At 38.0% G+C, this 17,251-nt stretch overlaps 1 protein-coding gene across 1 annotated transcript; it reads right to left on the bottom strand.

The window, feature by feature from the left end:
• Window positions 1-9,979: 9,979 nt before the first annotated feature.
• On the bottom strand, window positions 9,980-13,590 carry LOC141825463 (alpha,alpha-trehalose-phosphate synthase [UDP-forming] 6-like). The gene is made up of 4 exons (XM_074712847.1): window positions 13,416-13,590; window positions 10,930-13,053; window positions 10,582-10,855; window positions 9,980-10,505 (listed from the first exon to the last, which is right to left on the bottom strand). The coding sequence occupies exons 2-4, from the start codon at window positions 12,933-12,935 to the stop codon at window positions 10,206-10,208; spliced, it is 2,580 nt and encodes an 859-aa protein (XP_074568948.1). The 5' UTR covers window positions 12,936-13,053; window positions 13,416-13,590; the 3' UTR covers window positions 9,980-10,205.
• Window positions 13,591-17,251: the final 3,661 nt, after the last annotated feature.

The raw sequence follows: 17,251 nt of genomic DNA, 5'->3' as shown, positions 1-17,251 counted from the left end.
TTTACAAAAGATTCTCATGACTAAAAATTATTTTAAATAGTGTTGCAATCAAAGAGTACATGAAAAGACAAGCTCAGAGCAAGGGTTCAAACAACTGAACAACAAAAGAAGAGCCTCTCTTGAAATGGCTGAAGAGTAGCATTGTTGACTTGGAGAATATTCTGATCATGTGTTAGCTTTACGGCGGCCAACTCGAGCCATGAAACCAGCTTTGATTAGTGCCATTGATCATGAAGAACCTCACTGCAAGTTGAACAAACAAATCAAAATATAGTGTATCCCAAAATGCCTAATGTGAGATCAACATTGGTAAAAACAAAGCAAAACAAATCAGCATAAATCTCATTTTGGTAGAAAATTCAAAAATCTTAATCATTATTCAACAACTTATCAAAGTCATCATCTTGGAAAATCTTTTATATCCAATATTGAGTCATCATAAAGACCTGTTGCTTGAAGGAAAGAAATTTTATAATTCACAAACTGCAGTGTGTCATGTGTGGTTTGTGCAATGTTTTGAATGACAAAATCTGCAAAGGCAAACTAATTTACCCTATTTCAGCACAACTTAAATACATGGCAATCAAATATATAAACGTCCAGAAGAAAAGGCAACATAGTCTAAAGGCTTTAGAAATGTATTTTCTTCCTAGTGTCACTAAGAAATTTTACAGGATCACCAAGCGGTACCAATAACAAACGAGGAAATCAAAGAAACTACAAATTTATGAGATTCTCACCATCAAATTCATGAACAAAGACTATAACATGAGAAATCCAAGGAACATCTTCATGTACGTAACTATAAATAAATAAAATTATTGAACCAACACCACAAATTCCACCATCTACAATAATATAACAAATCAGAAACGTACATTTTACAGAAAAAACCTACAAAAGAACACGTTGTCAATAAAAAAAATTATTTATGAAGATTCATCGGAAGCAAAACAACAGACCTACAGCAACGCAAGAAAGCAAACTAGGAACTCAATATCAGAAAACATCAGATCTTCAAGTTAAATAGCTAGAAAAAGATCAAACAGAGGAATCACATTAAATTCTGTGACAGTGGATAGAGGCCAAAGAGAACGCGATCCGATACCTGAGAGCGAGATCTTCGATTTTGATGTGTTTCTCCTCCTCTGTTCGCACTGAGGGTCGAAACCTAAAATGGAACCAAACTCGAGTAGGAAACTCGAAACGAGAGGAGCGACAGGCGAGCAAGGGGGCGGGTCGAACGTAGCGACGCAAGAGGAGCGAATAGGATTTAGGATTTTGGGTAGAGAGGTCAGGTTTTTCTTCGTCGATGTGCTTCGCCTCAACAGATTTGCAAGTTCTAGTTTTTTCCCTTCTCCATGGACCTTCTCCTTCCCCTCCGACGGCTCTGACTCATCTCTAAATAGTTTGTTCTTGAGAATGGCCTCCTCGACGGCGGCTTTGAGCTCCACCAGCGCCTTCCTCTCAGATTTATTGAGATCCAATCGACAAGAAGTTGCTCTCCTCCCTGAAGGACGTGGCCTTCTCCACAACCGGACCACCCTTCTCGTTCTTCACCTTCGCTGCAGTCGCATCCTTCTCTGCATCCTTTTCAACCACAGCGGAAGCTCGAATTGAGAATCGGCCGCGCGATTTTGGGAGAGGCGGGATTTTATTTCGGGATTTCGTTTCGGCCACGGTGGAGGAGGATGAACAGTGAAACTCCTCGCCACGTCAGATGTCGCGGACGAGTCGCGTAAACCCATCGCGCAGGATATCAATCCTGTATATATATATATATATATATATACCCATGGATTGATGGAGTTGATATCTGCATGGGTATTTATCTTAATGAATCTTGGGATCAATTCTCAGCGAGTGCAAAATACCTCGATGGGTGTCTAACCTCCCCATGCAAAAGGATCATTGTGTTAGAGCAAATGCCTCTCGTGATTTATCCCTTTTCAGAATGTGTGGGGCCACCGTGGAGCGGTCGTTATGGTGACGACTTCACCTTTTGCCACAAAATGATAACTCATGTTTGAACCTTCTTCAAATTGATTTTCAATCCCTTTCTCATCATCACGTAATCAAAAAAACTTTTCAATTTGGACCTTCAATACACACTTGCTCGATTTTAACTTTATATTGTACTTCTTAGTCATCTCAAGGTCTCCTCTAGGTCTAAGATGAGGTTGGTTGCTTGAGCCAATTTTACTATAATGTCATCCACGTGTACTTTAATATTTCAATCAATCTAGTAGCTAAATATCTTATTCATAAATCTTTGATTAGTTTCCCCTATGTTTTCAACCTAAAGGGCATGTCAACGTAACAAAAGATTGTCCTAATTAATCTTCAAAAGAGAGATCTAATTATTGGTCTCATGTCGGTGTGCTAAATCATTAGAGGGGGAGGGACTTGTAGTAGGTTTTCTAATTGACTATCTTAGTCGATTGCTTCAGTTGGTAATAATTTAATTTAATCCATTTAATGGTTTAGTCCACCTAAGTTGAGTTCTATCCTCGCTTGAGTACATGTTTTCATTCAACTGCCATCTCACAATAGTTGCCTTCCATCATCTCCAATAGTATTTTGTCTGACTTCTCATCCTTTTGATGCACCAAGTCTTCTAATCCTTTCTCGTGTCATCTGTCTCACTCCACTTGTATACATTTTTACCAAACTCCTCATAACTTAGATGCACTGAGTCTGTTGATTCCTTTTTTGTGTCAATTTTTAAGCTCACTTGCTTCTTTTTTCTTCCTGGTATAGTCACCTTTGATGCTCTTCATCTTGTAGTCCTACAAGTATCCTATACTATCATTCTTTGATCTAATTTGAACTTGATATCCTATACCTAAGTCTATACATACTTAGACACACAAGTCAAACCAAAATGTAAACTCTAAGTTAAATCCTTGCCCAAATATCAAAAGTTGTAGTCGCACCAGACCACTTAGGGGCTCCAACACTACATATATTCTTGGTATGCTTCCATCATGCAAATAAGATCATAACTGATTATTGAGTCCATGAAATGATCAATCCTTTGGCCTAGATAGTAGTTCTTGAGCTAAGATTTATTGATATCATTAAAATTAATGCACATTTATCAATTGCCTGAGGCAGGGGTGGAGTCACCCTTGGGCTAGGTGGGCTCTAGCCCCCACCCATTTTTTAAAAAATTAATTTATCTTTTTTCCAGCCACATGTCCCCACCATAAATCTATTTTTAATTAAACCTAAATTTTACTATTATCGTGTGATTGCTTCACCTCCCTGCGCATGAAGCACTATTCGCGATTTGTGGCGTAAGCATCCTACTCCAGCGTCGACGCTACCTTCATTACTTCAGCATCGATGTCCCCTTCCTTGCCCCTCCTCTAGGCATCCTACCGCAAGAGCACAATCGTGGACTCCCTTCTCCCTACCAGCGTGCGATATCTATGGATTGCGCAACCATCGTTGCTGCCCCCAACTTCGCCTCACTGCCTTCCTCCCTAACCACCACCGCGTCGCGTTCACTATTCTCTTCATTGAGAGTTTCATTCCGCTGCTCTCTCTACCGCAAGCGACATCAACTCCACCTTGTTGTCATCACTCGACCACAACCACCGTCGCCTGAACTCCAACACTAACCACCTGTAGCCCCGGACCCCGTGTCACCACCAGCCAATGGGAACTACCGTCGAATACAGATAAGTAATTAATAGGTTAATTAAATCTATTTTGATTAATTAATTAGTTAATTAATTAAGGTTAGTTTAATTGGATGATTAATATTAATCAGTTTAATTGACTTGATTAGTAATAATTAGTTTAATCTGTTAAATAAAATATTTGATTTGATGTTAGATTTATCATTTTTTTAATCTGAAATAAAATGATTTGATGTATAGATAGATTATTAAATTGATGTATTCTTTATTGATAGCTTGTTAAATTGATTAAATTTGTTAACATGTTTATTAATTAATTTGGTTACTTTTATTTATATACTTGGTTACTTTTCATTATTGTTGCTTTGATATTAGCAACGTATGATTTCATATCATCTTGTATCCAATTTATCACTAAGGGATATTTTTCCATCATTGGATGACAGTAATTTTTGCATTTATTCACTTTAATATAAGAAACACGAGGAATGAAGAAAAGAAAAGCTATCAACTCATTTTTTTTAGCAAAAGAGTAGATATCCACAAGTCATGGGTATTCTCCATCCAATATTGATATATCAAATTTCAGTGATCAACAACTTAACAAATCTCCTAGAATTGATGTTGATGTTATTTCTCTTGAACCTAACCCAACATATATATACTCCGATATGGAAATATCAGATGAAATTAGATGGGCTTATATTTTGATGAGGTCATATCAACCTATTAAGAATGAGTATCCAGCAACTAAATTTGGAAGTCAAAATTAGCGAATCCAAAGTTATTAGTTTAAGAAATTTACTTGGTTAGATTTACTCTTCTTCGAAAGATGTTGCATTTTGCTTTCCATGGTTCTTGTTTTAATATAAGCATTCTCGCAATCCTGCATTTATGACAGATGTATTCAAATATTGAAAGCGAGTTAATAATGGGGATAAATGCACATTTTTGATGCATATAGGATGTAATACTTCACCATATAACACTGTTGTGGAATATCTTGATAATTTGATGAATATAACTCGTCATATTGACAAAGTGATGAATGCACAATCTTCAAACGAAAATCAAAAGGACAGATTGTGGCTTACAACAACTATTGAAAGTATTCGATGACTCACTTTGCAAGCATGTGCATTTAGAGGGTAGATGAAGAAGCAACTCAGCTCAGCTTCCAGAGATCAGATTCCGATTCAATCTCAAAGAACTTCTGCATTTTGGAAATTCAAAATCCAATTTCAGAGTTTCAGAATTCAGGCTGGTTTCTGAAATCTGTTACTTCAGACTTCAATTTCAGAAAATATGAATTCACTGAAAGTTTCAACTTGAGTCTTGAAGAGCTTTTAGTACTGCAATGGCCAGACTTTAATATGATTTCCCTTCCTGAAATAACTTGAAGATTGTATCCTTGTTGTCAAGTGTAGGAAATTCTAATTTACAACATCTTCTAGCTTCAGAATCCAGCAACTAGAAAATTCAGAGTTCCAATCATGGAGGAGTTGAAAAGAAAGTAACATCAAATGACAATGACAAGGCAGGTACTTCTCTTGAAGTTGTCACTGGAATAAAATTGCAATAGGGTTTGGCACAAAGCGATTTAAATTAATATCATAGCTCACACTCTTCAACAAAAACAGATTTAAACTTCCTGGATTAAGTTTCAGAATTTAAAATTTAAGGTAATTTCGGCTTGAGTCTTGAAGAGATCAGCTTAACAAAGAATCTCATTCAACACTAAAATAACAAGAGGTTGAATTCTAGCTGTTGCTGTTTAGAAATAGCATATGGAATTGGCACTAAACAGGTTTCTGTCAAGTTCTAATCATGGCAGATTCCACACTAGCTTCACTTGTGTCATCTGTATCACAGAAATTCTCTACATTTTGATGTGTATTTCAAATGGTTCAACACTCAAACTGATGTAAAAGATGATAAACTTCTCAACTTCTTCTCAACAGTTTCAAATATCATCTTCCTGTTTTTTTTCAGAAACCAATCTCCTGGATTTTTCAAGATTTGAATCATCAAAGGATCCACATTGAGAAAGCAATATGTTCCACTTAGCCTTTTACCGACATACACTTGCAATAGGTACTTAGCACACAACATGTTCAACTTGATACACACTCTTTCAAAGTTTCATTGGTTGATTCTGAACTCTATGTGCTTGGTAAAAATCTGCCATTCAATTCAACCTTTTCTGTCAATGTCCAAACAACTTTATGAATTCTTTGTAATAACCTTGAATTTGCAGAGATTCAGATCACATGCCTCATGTCACATTCAATTGCAATTACACTTGTGTTCTGTTCTCATTAGATCGGTTTATTAGGTGAACTCTTCTTGTTCTACTTCTCCTTTGATGTTTTCCATCCAAGTAAAGGCATGTATAGAACCCATTGAAATTAATAGTTTTGATTTCCCAACAATTAAAATGATTGAATCAAGCTAACCAAAAACCCTCAGTAAATTCAGCTTAACAGTTCAGAAATACAACTTTAGGCATTCTTCAGTAATCAGAAATCAATTCCAAAAATCCATTTCAAGGGAATTGCAAACCTGTGAATTTCAATTGAATCTGCAAGGCATTGAGCTTCGATAAGAGAAAGAAACCACTCGGCAATGAACTAACATGTTTAATTGAAGTTGTTTCTGGTTAGAGAATTACAAAATGGATTGACGCATAACAGTCCCTAGTTAACACATACAACTTGTCCATCTTGGACAATGCAACTCATCAAGAAATCCACCAAAACTCTCAATGAAATTAGGACAAAGCATATATATTAAGAGATAACAATGTTGAGTGAGTTATTCAACTAAAACTCCAAAGGAAAAAAAATCAAAGAATAGGAAAAGAAATAGTCTTCATCGTGTTCATGCACACACATGATACCGTAATCTCAAAAAGAAGCAAAACAAATTCTAGAGTATCAATTGTCATTAGTGCATGTCACACAAATATAAGCAGACATAGTCCTCACTAGGTAATTATGGACATCAAACTTCATCCAAGCTAGAATCTATCACCACACTAACCGACAACATGCAAGTAAAGCATGCAATCATGTCAAAAAACCTAGAAACTTAAAGAACTTTTATGATTCTCAAAGTACTACTAGGAAGAATTCAGGGAATTGTAAAACAAAATTACACGGAGTATGAAATAAGAAGCAAAGAAGTCAAAGCAAAGTAACAAACAAAGCAAAGCAAAGCAACAAAAAAATATAACGATAAAGGAAAACAAGAAAAGGAAAAGAAAAAAAGGACTCGTCTTTATTCTTAGCGATTGAAGGTGATTCAGAAGTAGAAGTCAAACCGGTAGTGGGATGGTCCGAGTAGAGGTGAAAACCTTCTTCATATGGTCATCGTTAGCATGCATGCAAGGTAAGAAAAAAATGGAATAACATCAATCTTTACAAAGCATGTATTGAAAATGAGCAATATATAGTAGAATCATCCTACGAAATTTCTTAAAAGATCAGAAGAGATACTAACCTCGCAGTGTTGGATGGTACCTAGAGATTCTGGACAAATGAATGCGGCCTTCTTTTGGTCAGATAAAGGTTCTAGCTCTAGTTCATGTGGTCATGCAACTAAAGGAAGTGATTCTTGGGGTGTTGCCTCCACTGCACAAGTCCCTACACTTCCATATCAATAAATTCATAGACAAACTCAGTTGGCAACTCATCAACATCAACATCCTCAATAATTAGAGCATCAACAACTCCACTAAGAATTTTACATGCCTCATCATCATCATCATCAACAACAACTGCATCATCAATAATTCAAATCCAGAATTTTGTATATCTCATTACCCTCAACAACATCTGCATCATCAACACTTCCATCCTTGCATGCTTCATCATCACAACACGACAAATCAAAGAAGTCCTATAGAGCTGCAGAATCAAAGACAAGACTGCCACAAACTCTACAATTCATCTCCTCAAACACGTCGATACCCGTAGAAATGGTCTCTAAGTAAAACTGACTGGAGCCTTGTGCTTGTCACTAGGCAACAATGTTGTAAGTTGATCCAACCGCAACTACAATTTCTAACTTAATGCATTAGCTTGTTGTCGGGACTGAAGAATATAAGTTATTTGTTAGTGCGTTTGCAATGTCATTTATTGTGTTTGTAATATCATTTGTTGTAAAAGCTCTTCCAAGTTCTGCAATGAGGTTCTTGTTTGACTGGGAATAGAAATTCCTTCACTAAAGTTTGGGAATGTCCTCCAGGGAGTTGGCTCTATCTATTGGAATGGCTGTGACCAAGTAGGCATCGAGTCATCCTGAAATCCAAACAAACTCTAATATACTGGAGAAGATTGATCAATCTGTTGTTGTGCTTTCCCATAACTAAAGTCTAGTTGATCTCTCAAATCTAGGGCATAGGTATTGACAAATGGGTCATACACACTTTGTTACTAGAATTGGCAGCACTAAGATTGCTTAGATATTTGTGGTGCATTCCCATACATGAAATTCAAATGATCGATCCAACTAAAATTATAAGCATTGTACATTGAGTCATACCTATCTTGTTATTGGGGTTGGTAGTATTGAAGTTCAGACTAGTAGTATTGAGATTGGATAGTTGGCATTGACAATTGGTTCATGGCATATTGTATGAGTAGAAAAGTTATCTCATCCAACTGACTCTCCATTCTACCTCCAAATTGCTAAGAATATGCATATATGGTTGCTCACAAAAAAAAAAAAATCTTGTTCTTACACTGAAACATTGAAACAAACAAAATCAAAAGACACAAGAAACATATAAGATAAAACACATGAATACACACACTTTAGGCACTGATAATTTTTTTTTAAAATTTTTTATGTAAAATAAAAAAATATTCTAAGATTATCAAACACCGCTAACACTCTCTGGCAACGACACCAAAATTGATAATTGTATTATCATGATACAATTACAATTCAAATTAATACTGAACTCCCTAACTAATATAGTATAGCAACGACTCGGATCGTCTCTCATAAGAAATGTAACGGGGATGATAGTCTTAAGATCAATTTATTTGCAAATGGAATGCTTTGGGATTTGGATTTGACATCCTAAAACCAATGACAGTAAAGATAAATCGACTCTAATGTAATCTACAATTGCAAGAGAATTAATGAGAGTTTAAAGTAAAGTATCATTCAACAAAACCTAATCTAATCTAACCTATTTGTATTCTGTAATCCAAACGAACAATGAAATATTACTAACAATCCAAAGCAATAAACAAATACGGAAATGAAATTAAACAGATTCAAATTCAAATGCAGAGGAAATTGAACCAAACGTATTCCAATAATTAGGTTAAATGGAAAGGAACTACACATCAACAATGGAAGAGTCTTTCGATCAGAAGCTTTCATCAGGATGGATCCGAAGCAAAGAACTCTATGGATAGCTGATCAGAATTGTCATCAAGCTGAGATACGGATGAAATGATGATCTGGCCGGTGGAAGTAGAATTTCGAAAAGGAAGAGAACCCCCTATCTCACTCAATCCAGATATGGATTAATGTTTAGATCTTGATCAATGGTGATGATATCTTCTTCTTTGAATTTGATGACTCAGATCGTGATGGAGGACTCCATTTAACCCTAGTTATAAGCTCAAGTTAGTTCAATTCAAATCTGTAGTCCACATTGATCTCCTTATACAGTCATATTCAAATCATTAAATATAATTCCCAAAATATCCAAACTTATATTGAATCTAAATTTATAATATATAATATAAACTTAAATTTAAACACACAAATATAATAATCAAAATATTCATAATAATCAAAATATTATATCAAAATATCGATTATAACATAACAAATGATAAAATCACAAAATAAATCTTAATTTTTCCAAATAAATAACATACAAGAAAAAAATAATCAATTTAATTCCCATCAATTCAAATGAATAATGAAAGGTGAATTAAGCAATTATTGAAATAAAGGCTTCTTTATAGAACCTTTGAAGTGCCTTAACAAAGTCCTTTTCAAAGATTAAAATGTCTTCCCACTTTTTAAAACAACATGAATTATTTGAATCAAGTTATTTTGATGCATGAATAACTTGCCTATAGCATATTTTTCCTTATACATCACCATGCATATGTTCTGTGTGAAGTAGCCACTATCATGTGCTTCACAAATCATTGCATCATTGCTCAAGTCACATACTTGACTTTGTATGGCTTGAGTAAAGTGCCTCTAAACTCAGTTTCTCCCTTTCATAACTTGATACACATCAATCATCCAAGGATTGGTTAGAAGATTTGCAGAATTAGAGAAGACAGACACCAAAGTAGAAAATGGTTAGCAAGATCTGGCAATAGCAAAGTGAGCTACATGTGAATGCTTTTGTGATCTGAATCAAACAGACACTCATGAAAAGAACTTAAATATACACAGCCTAGTCAAGGAAGTAACAAGAGGGCTATGGTTACACTATGCTACCAAGGTTACAACAAAAAAGGCCCATGGAGAAAGAAAATCACTAGCTATATTTTTTAGCAGAGGAAAATAGCAGTATTACACTGGAACCGAACCCCCTAGCATTTGTTCTGAGACGGAAGCCAGTCCTTGCATCAGCCGAACGATCTCAGCCGTGTCATCAAGGTAATACTTGGCTTTACTTGGTTTCCGGCAGACGGTGCATGCAAACACTTCAGCTGTAGGAGAGAGCGAGGAGCTAGGCACAGCACTTGTGATCACTTCAAACATGTCCTCATCAGAGTGGTCATCACCTATGCATAGAATGAAGTCTGGCAACAAGTCCCTCTCTTTCATGGTCGAGAGGAGTCGATGTGCCACTAGGCCCTTGCTTACACCCTACAGGAATGAAAGGATGAAACAGTGAGCATCTTATGGTTTTAGTTTTCGCGACTGAAATGAACATATTGATCACCTGTGGTTTAACTTCGACATTGTTTGACCCACTTTTCACAGAGACCGGTTCGTTGGCGAGCACACTCTCAAGGTGATCTAGAAGTTCCTTAGCCTGGCAAGACCCGAAATCTGGATCAGCATCCTCGTAACACCAGACAAGTGCAGTTTCCTTGTTATCTATGGTCGAACCATCTGTTGTTTCAGTGTACAGCTTCATCACAGGTTCAGCAATTTGCTTCCAACTGCGATCTGCAACTGCCACACATGTTTCCCATTCTGCATCTCTCCTCAGCCTGAGAAGAGACAGATAGTTTACTTAATCGAATAAATTGATCAGGAAGGCAAGCAAAGGTTTTGGATGAATTACCTGAAGAAGTATCCATGCTCAGCTGCAATTCCCAGATTCTCACAAGGAGAAAACCAATCACTCAAGGTGCTTCTGCTTCTTGAGCTCACTAGAAACACCAAGTTGTTTTTATCACGGCACAAGCTGTTCAAAATTTCGATGGACTTGGCGCTTGGGCCCTTATCAATGGATGCCTGTGGCATCAAAGTGCCATCATAATCAAAAATGATGGCTCGAGAATTGGTTCTCCTGTATGCAGAAACAATATGCTCCATAGAGAGCTTTCTGAAGTTGAGGTCAAGAGCCACAACTCTGAACTTCAAACCAAACCCTATTCCCCAAGACCTCCTTCTACTATGCTCTTTGCATGTTCTCTCCAAATCCTGCAAAAAACTCTTCGCCCAATAGCCAACGTCATGTGAGCTCACATATTTATAGTGCTTCTCATGTCTTAAATGTTTCTCTGCTTCAGCCATTTCAAGTGCAGAGTCCATTGCATCAGCCACAGCATCAATGTTCCATGGATTCACCCTGATTGCCCCACTAAGGGAAGGAGAACAGCCAATGAATTCAGATACAACAAGCATGCTCTTCTTCGGGGTGGAGGGGCTCAAACCTAAAACCCTATCCAAATTATCATTCCCATGCCGGGCTATAATGTACTCATAAGGGATGAGATTCATTCCATCCCTAACAGCAGTCACCAAACAACACTCCGCCACCACATAGTAGGCCATCCTCTCGTAAAACTGGAGTGGTTTATCAATTAATATTACAGGCTTATAATCAGGTAGTCCAAAAGCTTCATTAATCCGCTTCACCATGGCATAGCTCTCGGCCTGTACTTCTTTCACATCCTTCCCTCGTCCCCTGGCTGGATTTGCAATCTGGACTAAAACAACCCTTCCTCGCCACTCTGGATGTTGCATGAGGAGCTGCTCAAAAGCCAAAAGTTTTAAACTGATTCCCTTGAATATATCCATATCATCAACTCCAAGCAGCATTACTCGACCTCTATCACAGAACTGCTTGATGAGCTCTGCGACCTTAGCCTCTGTCTCTGAACGGCTTAAAACCGAACCCAGCTGGCCCATATGGATCCCAACAGGCAGTATCTTTATGCTGACTGTGCGACCATAATATTCCAACCCGATGTACCCTCTCTTGGATTCATAGCTAAGACCAAGCATTCGACTGCAACAGGACAAAAAATGGCGGGCATAGTCGAATGTGTGGAAACCAATTAGGTCAGAATTCAGTAGCGCACGAAGAAGCTCCTCCCTTACTGGCAATGTTTTGTAGATCTCAGAAGAGGGAAAGGGGCTGTGCAAGAAAAAGCCAAGCTTGACTCGATTAAAGCGCTTCCTGAGGAAAGTGGGAAGTACCATGAGGTGGTAATCATGAACCCAGACAAAGTCATCATCTGGATTGATCACCTCAAGGATCATGTCGGCAAAGATCTTGTTAACTGATACATAAGCTTGCCATAAGTTCCGGTCGAATCGGCCACCGAGATCAGGGGACAGAGGGAGCATGTAATGGAAGAGAGGCCACAGCTGCTGTTTACAGAAGCCATGGTAGAACCGTGAGCGGAGGTCTCCAGGAAGGAACACAGGTACACATCGGAAGGACTCTAGAAGTGTCTGGGAAACCTCATCTTGCTCCGCTACTGGAATTTCCTCGCGAAGGCAGCCTACATATATAAGTTCCATATCGGCATGCTCACCTATGCTATCCTTGAGCTGGAGGAGAAGAGAGTCTTGGTCCAAAGAGAAGGTCCAAGTGCGACCCTCCGGGTGTCGTTGGACACGTATAGGAAGCTGATTGGCAACTATGATCGTTCGGTCCCGAGGTGAAAGGGACGACCGCTCGGACGACGCATTAGAGCCGTCATCGTCGGAATCATCGAGGTCCGGAACTATGCCGGGAGCCGTCACCACCCGCGGGATGCCGCGGCTGATCCGTCCAAGGGAAGGCGACTCGCCGGAAGCCAGCTCCAGCAGATTGGAGTAAGACTTGGACACCATTATCACGAAAAAGGGAGCACCAAGATTGCTTTTTTAGAAACGAAAATAGAAAATCCCTCAATAATCCTTAACTCCTCAAGAAACAGTAAGCTCGGAGATGGTTTTCCTTTCTCTTTCCCTAGTTTATCATAAAGGAAGTAGAGATCTAAGCATCTAAGAAAACCAAAGAAGGTTATCCTGTCCTCACTGATTTCTCCAAAAGCTTTACAGCTCGGCAACACAACCCAAACAAACGACACGGAAGAACACAAAAGAAGGCAAGGGATCAAAACAAAGCAAAAAAAAAGTTAGGCAATGGATAAAATTTTGGGAATTTCAGCAAGGAATCGAACTAGACGGATGGCAATGGTGAAAGAAACAAACAAAGAAAGAAATTCTCCCTCTTTTTTGTGTTTTAAGAAAAAACCGATTCAATGGACGAAATCAAACTCTCATTATCCGATGGCTTCCGATCGAGCGAAGGAAAGAAGAAGGCATTACCCGGATTGCAATCCTCGACACATACAAGCTCCAACTCCAAGGCGTTGGATAGATTGAGATGTGAAGAAGGGAAGAACTCGACTCGTTCGTTAATCAAAACCTTCCTTGGACGATCGATCGATCGATCGATGCGCTGTTGCTGCTTCAGTTTCGCTCGAATTTGGAGCGGCTACGTTCTTCCATTAATTCCTCGTTTTAATTGACCTGTCCATCTTCTATTCTATAGCTGGTGAGTTGAGTGCATCGCTCAAATGACCATTCAGCCCTCCGACGCTGCACCTTATCCTGTGTAATCTCCGCACCCCGTTCTCTCTGCGGGAGGCCGATCCGCCGTCCGCAGCCGGTCGAGCCAGATAGGCCGGTCGACGGCATAGGGATAAGTATGAAACCCCACGCACCCAAACTTTTCCAACTTGGAAAAATCCGCGCCAGCGAGAGGATAAGAACAAACAAGGCCCAGCCGGGACCCACCCCACGATCCGTTGCCACGGACACGTGTCGCTCCCCGGACTCTCATTGGGCGCAGGCGGAGGCGCCTGCGACCCATAGCTGCCGGTCGACGAAGCGCGCCAAGCGCACCACGTCAACGAAGTAGGCCTAGCAACCTCCTTACGACCCACGTGGCGACGCGAGAGAGCAGAGCGCGGCAGATGTCTCTCTCGAGAAGCCGTGCCGTGTCCGGGGACGGCAGCGGATCGTGGCGCCATGGATGTGGAAGGGAGCAAAAGGACAGGAAGCGTGTGCCACTTCCCGGTGACTGGATAAGGCCATGGGATTCCTATTTTATTTTATTTTATTTATTTATTTATGGATATACTTAACAAATAAAAAAATAATGAAAAAAAATGATTAATTAATTGTTTATTTTTAATTAAATAAATTTTCATTGTGGCGTTGGGTTGGAATGCCAAAGACCTTGTCCTCGGTGACAGCTGGCTTCGTGGTGGAGCCCACATCCTTGGTGGATAAGATCGCTTTCCTTTTTGTATTAGTGTGGATTAGTGGGTGATTAACTGCGAGATTAGATTAGTGGTCTTTGTTACAGAGTGGAAAATTTGAGTGAATTTCCTTCGAAATTTCTTTTGTAAATCAAAAAACATTTTTTTTAGGTGCATTTCCCCAAAGGTGCGCTTGAATTTTGGAATTTCTCAAAAGGCCCACTACAATTTCATATTTTGCAAAAGATACGCTTTTTTTTAAATACTCATTTTATTAAAAAAATTCCCCTGATCCTCCGGTTAATTCAATAAATAAATATTTTTAATAACCCAAAATTCTTAAAATGAATAAATAAATAAATAAATATTCTTAAAATAGGTTGATAAAATTACAACCCAATCCGCCTAAATTACTTGATGGGGCGGCTGGATCTAATCTAAATTGATGGCTATACTTGCAGATTGACGGATCATAGGGAAATTTTTTTAATAAAAAATATTTTAGAAAATAAATATATCTTTTGAGAAATATGAAATTATGATACCCCTTTTTGTAAATTTCAAAATCCAAATACGTTCTATGAGAAATTGTCATATTTTTATAGTAATTGATGAACGAGAGGTTGGAATTAAGCTGTCGGGTTTGTTCTTCATTTAGTATGGCACTTAATTCATTTATCTGCCTCCAAAATTGATAGATGTTCATCATTGAGCTTCCCACTTTTTAGATTATTGTGCAAAAGCCCTACAAGTGGTCGATTTGAAAAGAGGATAATTTATTCAAATACATCTTTTCTAATCAAGATTATCAAAGGCCCCATAAAATTAATGGATGGATGCTCATTAAATAATTGCTTTAGTACCAAAATATATATATATATATATATATATATCTCTTATAATTATTTAAGATCTCTAATATAATCTTTAAAAATTATATAATATGTTTGAAGTGATCTAAGTTTTTATTTAAAACTTGATTGAATGGCAAAAACATTTTTAAATGGTGTATTTTATTGCTATTTAGGACCTATAATATAATTTTTAAGATTTATATAATATATTTTAATATTTAATCAAGTTTTGATCAACTTAAATAGATGTGCATCAATGATTGTTTTGAGCTGTGTTTGGCAAAGTGTTAATTTTCTATACTTGTAAGAATCCATTCAACCATATTTTAACACTAAATATTTGTCAAAATTTAATTTTATATTAGTTCTTCTTTGATGTTAATTTATTCTTAATATTTATGACAATCATTTTATGATTTTATTCTGTAAATTTGCACATCATTATATTCATTATATTGACACTCAATTAAATTTGTCAAAATTAATAGTTGAATATCATAAAATATTAATATAATAAAAAAATTCATTATAAGTTTTAAATATAATACGATGCATTATTTTTTAGATTTTTTTTTTCATTTTTTGTTATTAGTTGAAGAAAAATAAATAGAGATGAATGAAAAATATTCTCGCACATCATTTCTTTATTCAATATGGAAATATATACATTGTACAACAATTGTATATAGAAATAAGAAATAATAAATAAAATTATTACATTCCTTGCTAAGAGGTTTTCTTCGTGAAAGTTTTCTCAGAATAGGATATTCTTCGTGATTAAATTTTCTCAGAATAGACATTTTTTATATCAAGAATCTCTAAGATCTTGGGGAATAATTGTATCTTTAACACCCTCCCGCAAGCGAAACGGGGAGGCACACACCGTGAGCTTGTCTCGAAGAAGGGCAAAACGATGTGAGGACAACCCTTTTGTGAAAATGTCGGCAACTTGATCTTTGGTAGAGATATACTGAATCAGAAGTGCCTTTCGAGCAACACGCTCACGAACAAAGTGAAAGTCAATCTCAATATGTTTTGTACGCGCGTGAAAAATCGGATTGGCAGTGGAGAAACGTGGCGCCAACGTTATCACACCAGAGAACCGGTGGTTGCAACATGGGAACATGGAGCTCACTGAGAAGCGACTGGAGCCAACATAATTCAGCAGTGGCATGTGCTAAGGCACGATATTCCGATTCAGTACTAGAGCGAGCAACCACTTGCTGTTTCTTAGAATTCCAAGAGATAAGAGTGTTGCCAAGAAAAATACAATACCCAGTGGTAGATCGACGATCATCAGGACAACCTGCCCAATCAGCATCAGAATAAGCAGTCAGACCCAGAGAAGATGAGGGTCGAATAAGGATACCATGGTGTGGCGTATGCCTGAGATATCGAAGAATACGCTTAACAGCCACCCAGTGAGAGGTAGTGGGAGATTGCATAAACTGACATGCACGATTGACAGCAAATGCAATTTCAGGACGTGTAAGAGTAAGATACTGAAGGCCACCAACAATACTCCGGTAGGGCTGAGGATCAACTAAGGGATCGCCATCATGGCGAGAGAGGGATGAACCAGAGGCAACAGGAGTGTGAAGGGGTTTTGAGTTATGCATCTGGGCTCTAGTCAATAAATCTGTAATGTAGCGAGATTGGCTAAGGAAAAGACCTTGGGGTGTGCGAAGCGCTTCAACACCAAGAAAATAATGAAGGTTACCCAGATCCTTAAGAGGGAAAAGCTCACCCAGTGTGCGAACGACAAAGGCAATGTGAGATGGTGAGTTGCTGGTAAAAATTATATCATCGACATAAACCAAGATATACGCCGTTATCTCAGAAGTGTGATAGACGAAAAGAGAGGAGTCTGATTTAGATTCAAAAAACCCAAGGTTGAGCAACGATGTACGGAGTGTCGCATGCCATTCTCGCGGAGCTTGCTTCAGACCATATATAGCCTTGTGAAGACGGCAAACATGGTCAGGAAAATCAGGATGAATAAAGCCAGGGGGCTGAGACATATATACCTCCTCATGCAACATCC

This window comes from Curcuma longa, chromosome 3, assembly GCF_044706935.1.
Source record: "Curcuma longa cultivar G26 ecotype Majalengka, Jawa Barat chromosome 3, ITB_CL_G26_1.1, whole genome shotgun sequence".
In the NCBI taxonomy this organism is placed as follows: domain Eukaryota; kingdom Viridiplantae; phylum Streptophyta; class Magnoliopsida; order Zingiberales; family Zingiberaceae; genus Curcuma; species Curcuma longa.
This window is presented reverse-complemented; position numbering and strand designations above follow the sequence as displayed.

Bases quoted from the DNA above. Each gene is read 5' to 3' on its own strand.
- LOC141825463 (XM_074712847.1), bottom strand. From the start codon at position 12,935: ATGGTGTCCAAGTCTTACTCCAATCTGCTGGAGCTGGCTTCCGGCGAG. The intron at 10,856-10,929 runs GTAATTCATCCA...GTCTCTTCTCAG, and splicing joins GAGCATGGATACTTCTTCAG to GCTGAGGAGAGATGCAGAAT. The intron at 10,506-10,581 runs GTGATCAATATG...TCATTCCTGTAG, and splicing joins ATGTCGAAGTTAAACCACAG to GGTGTAAGCAAGGGCCTAGT.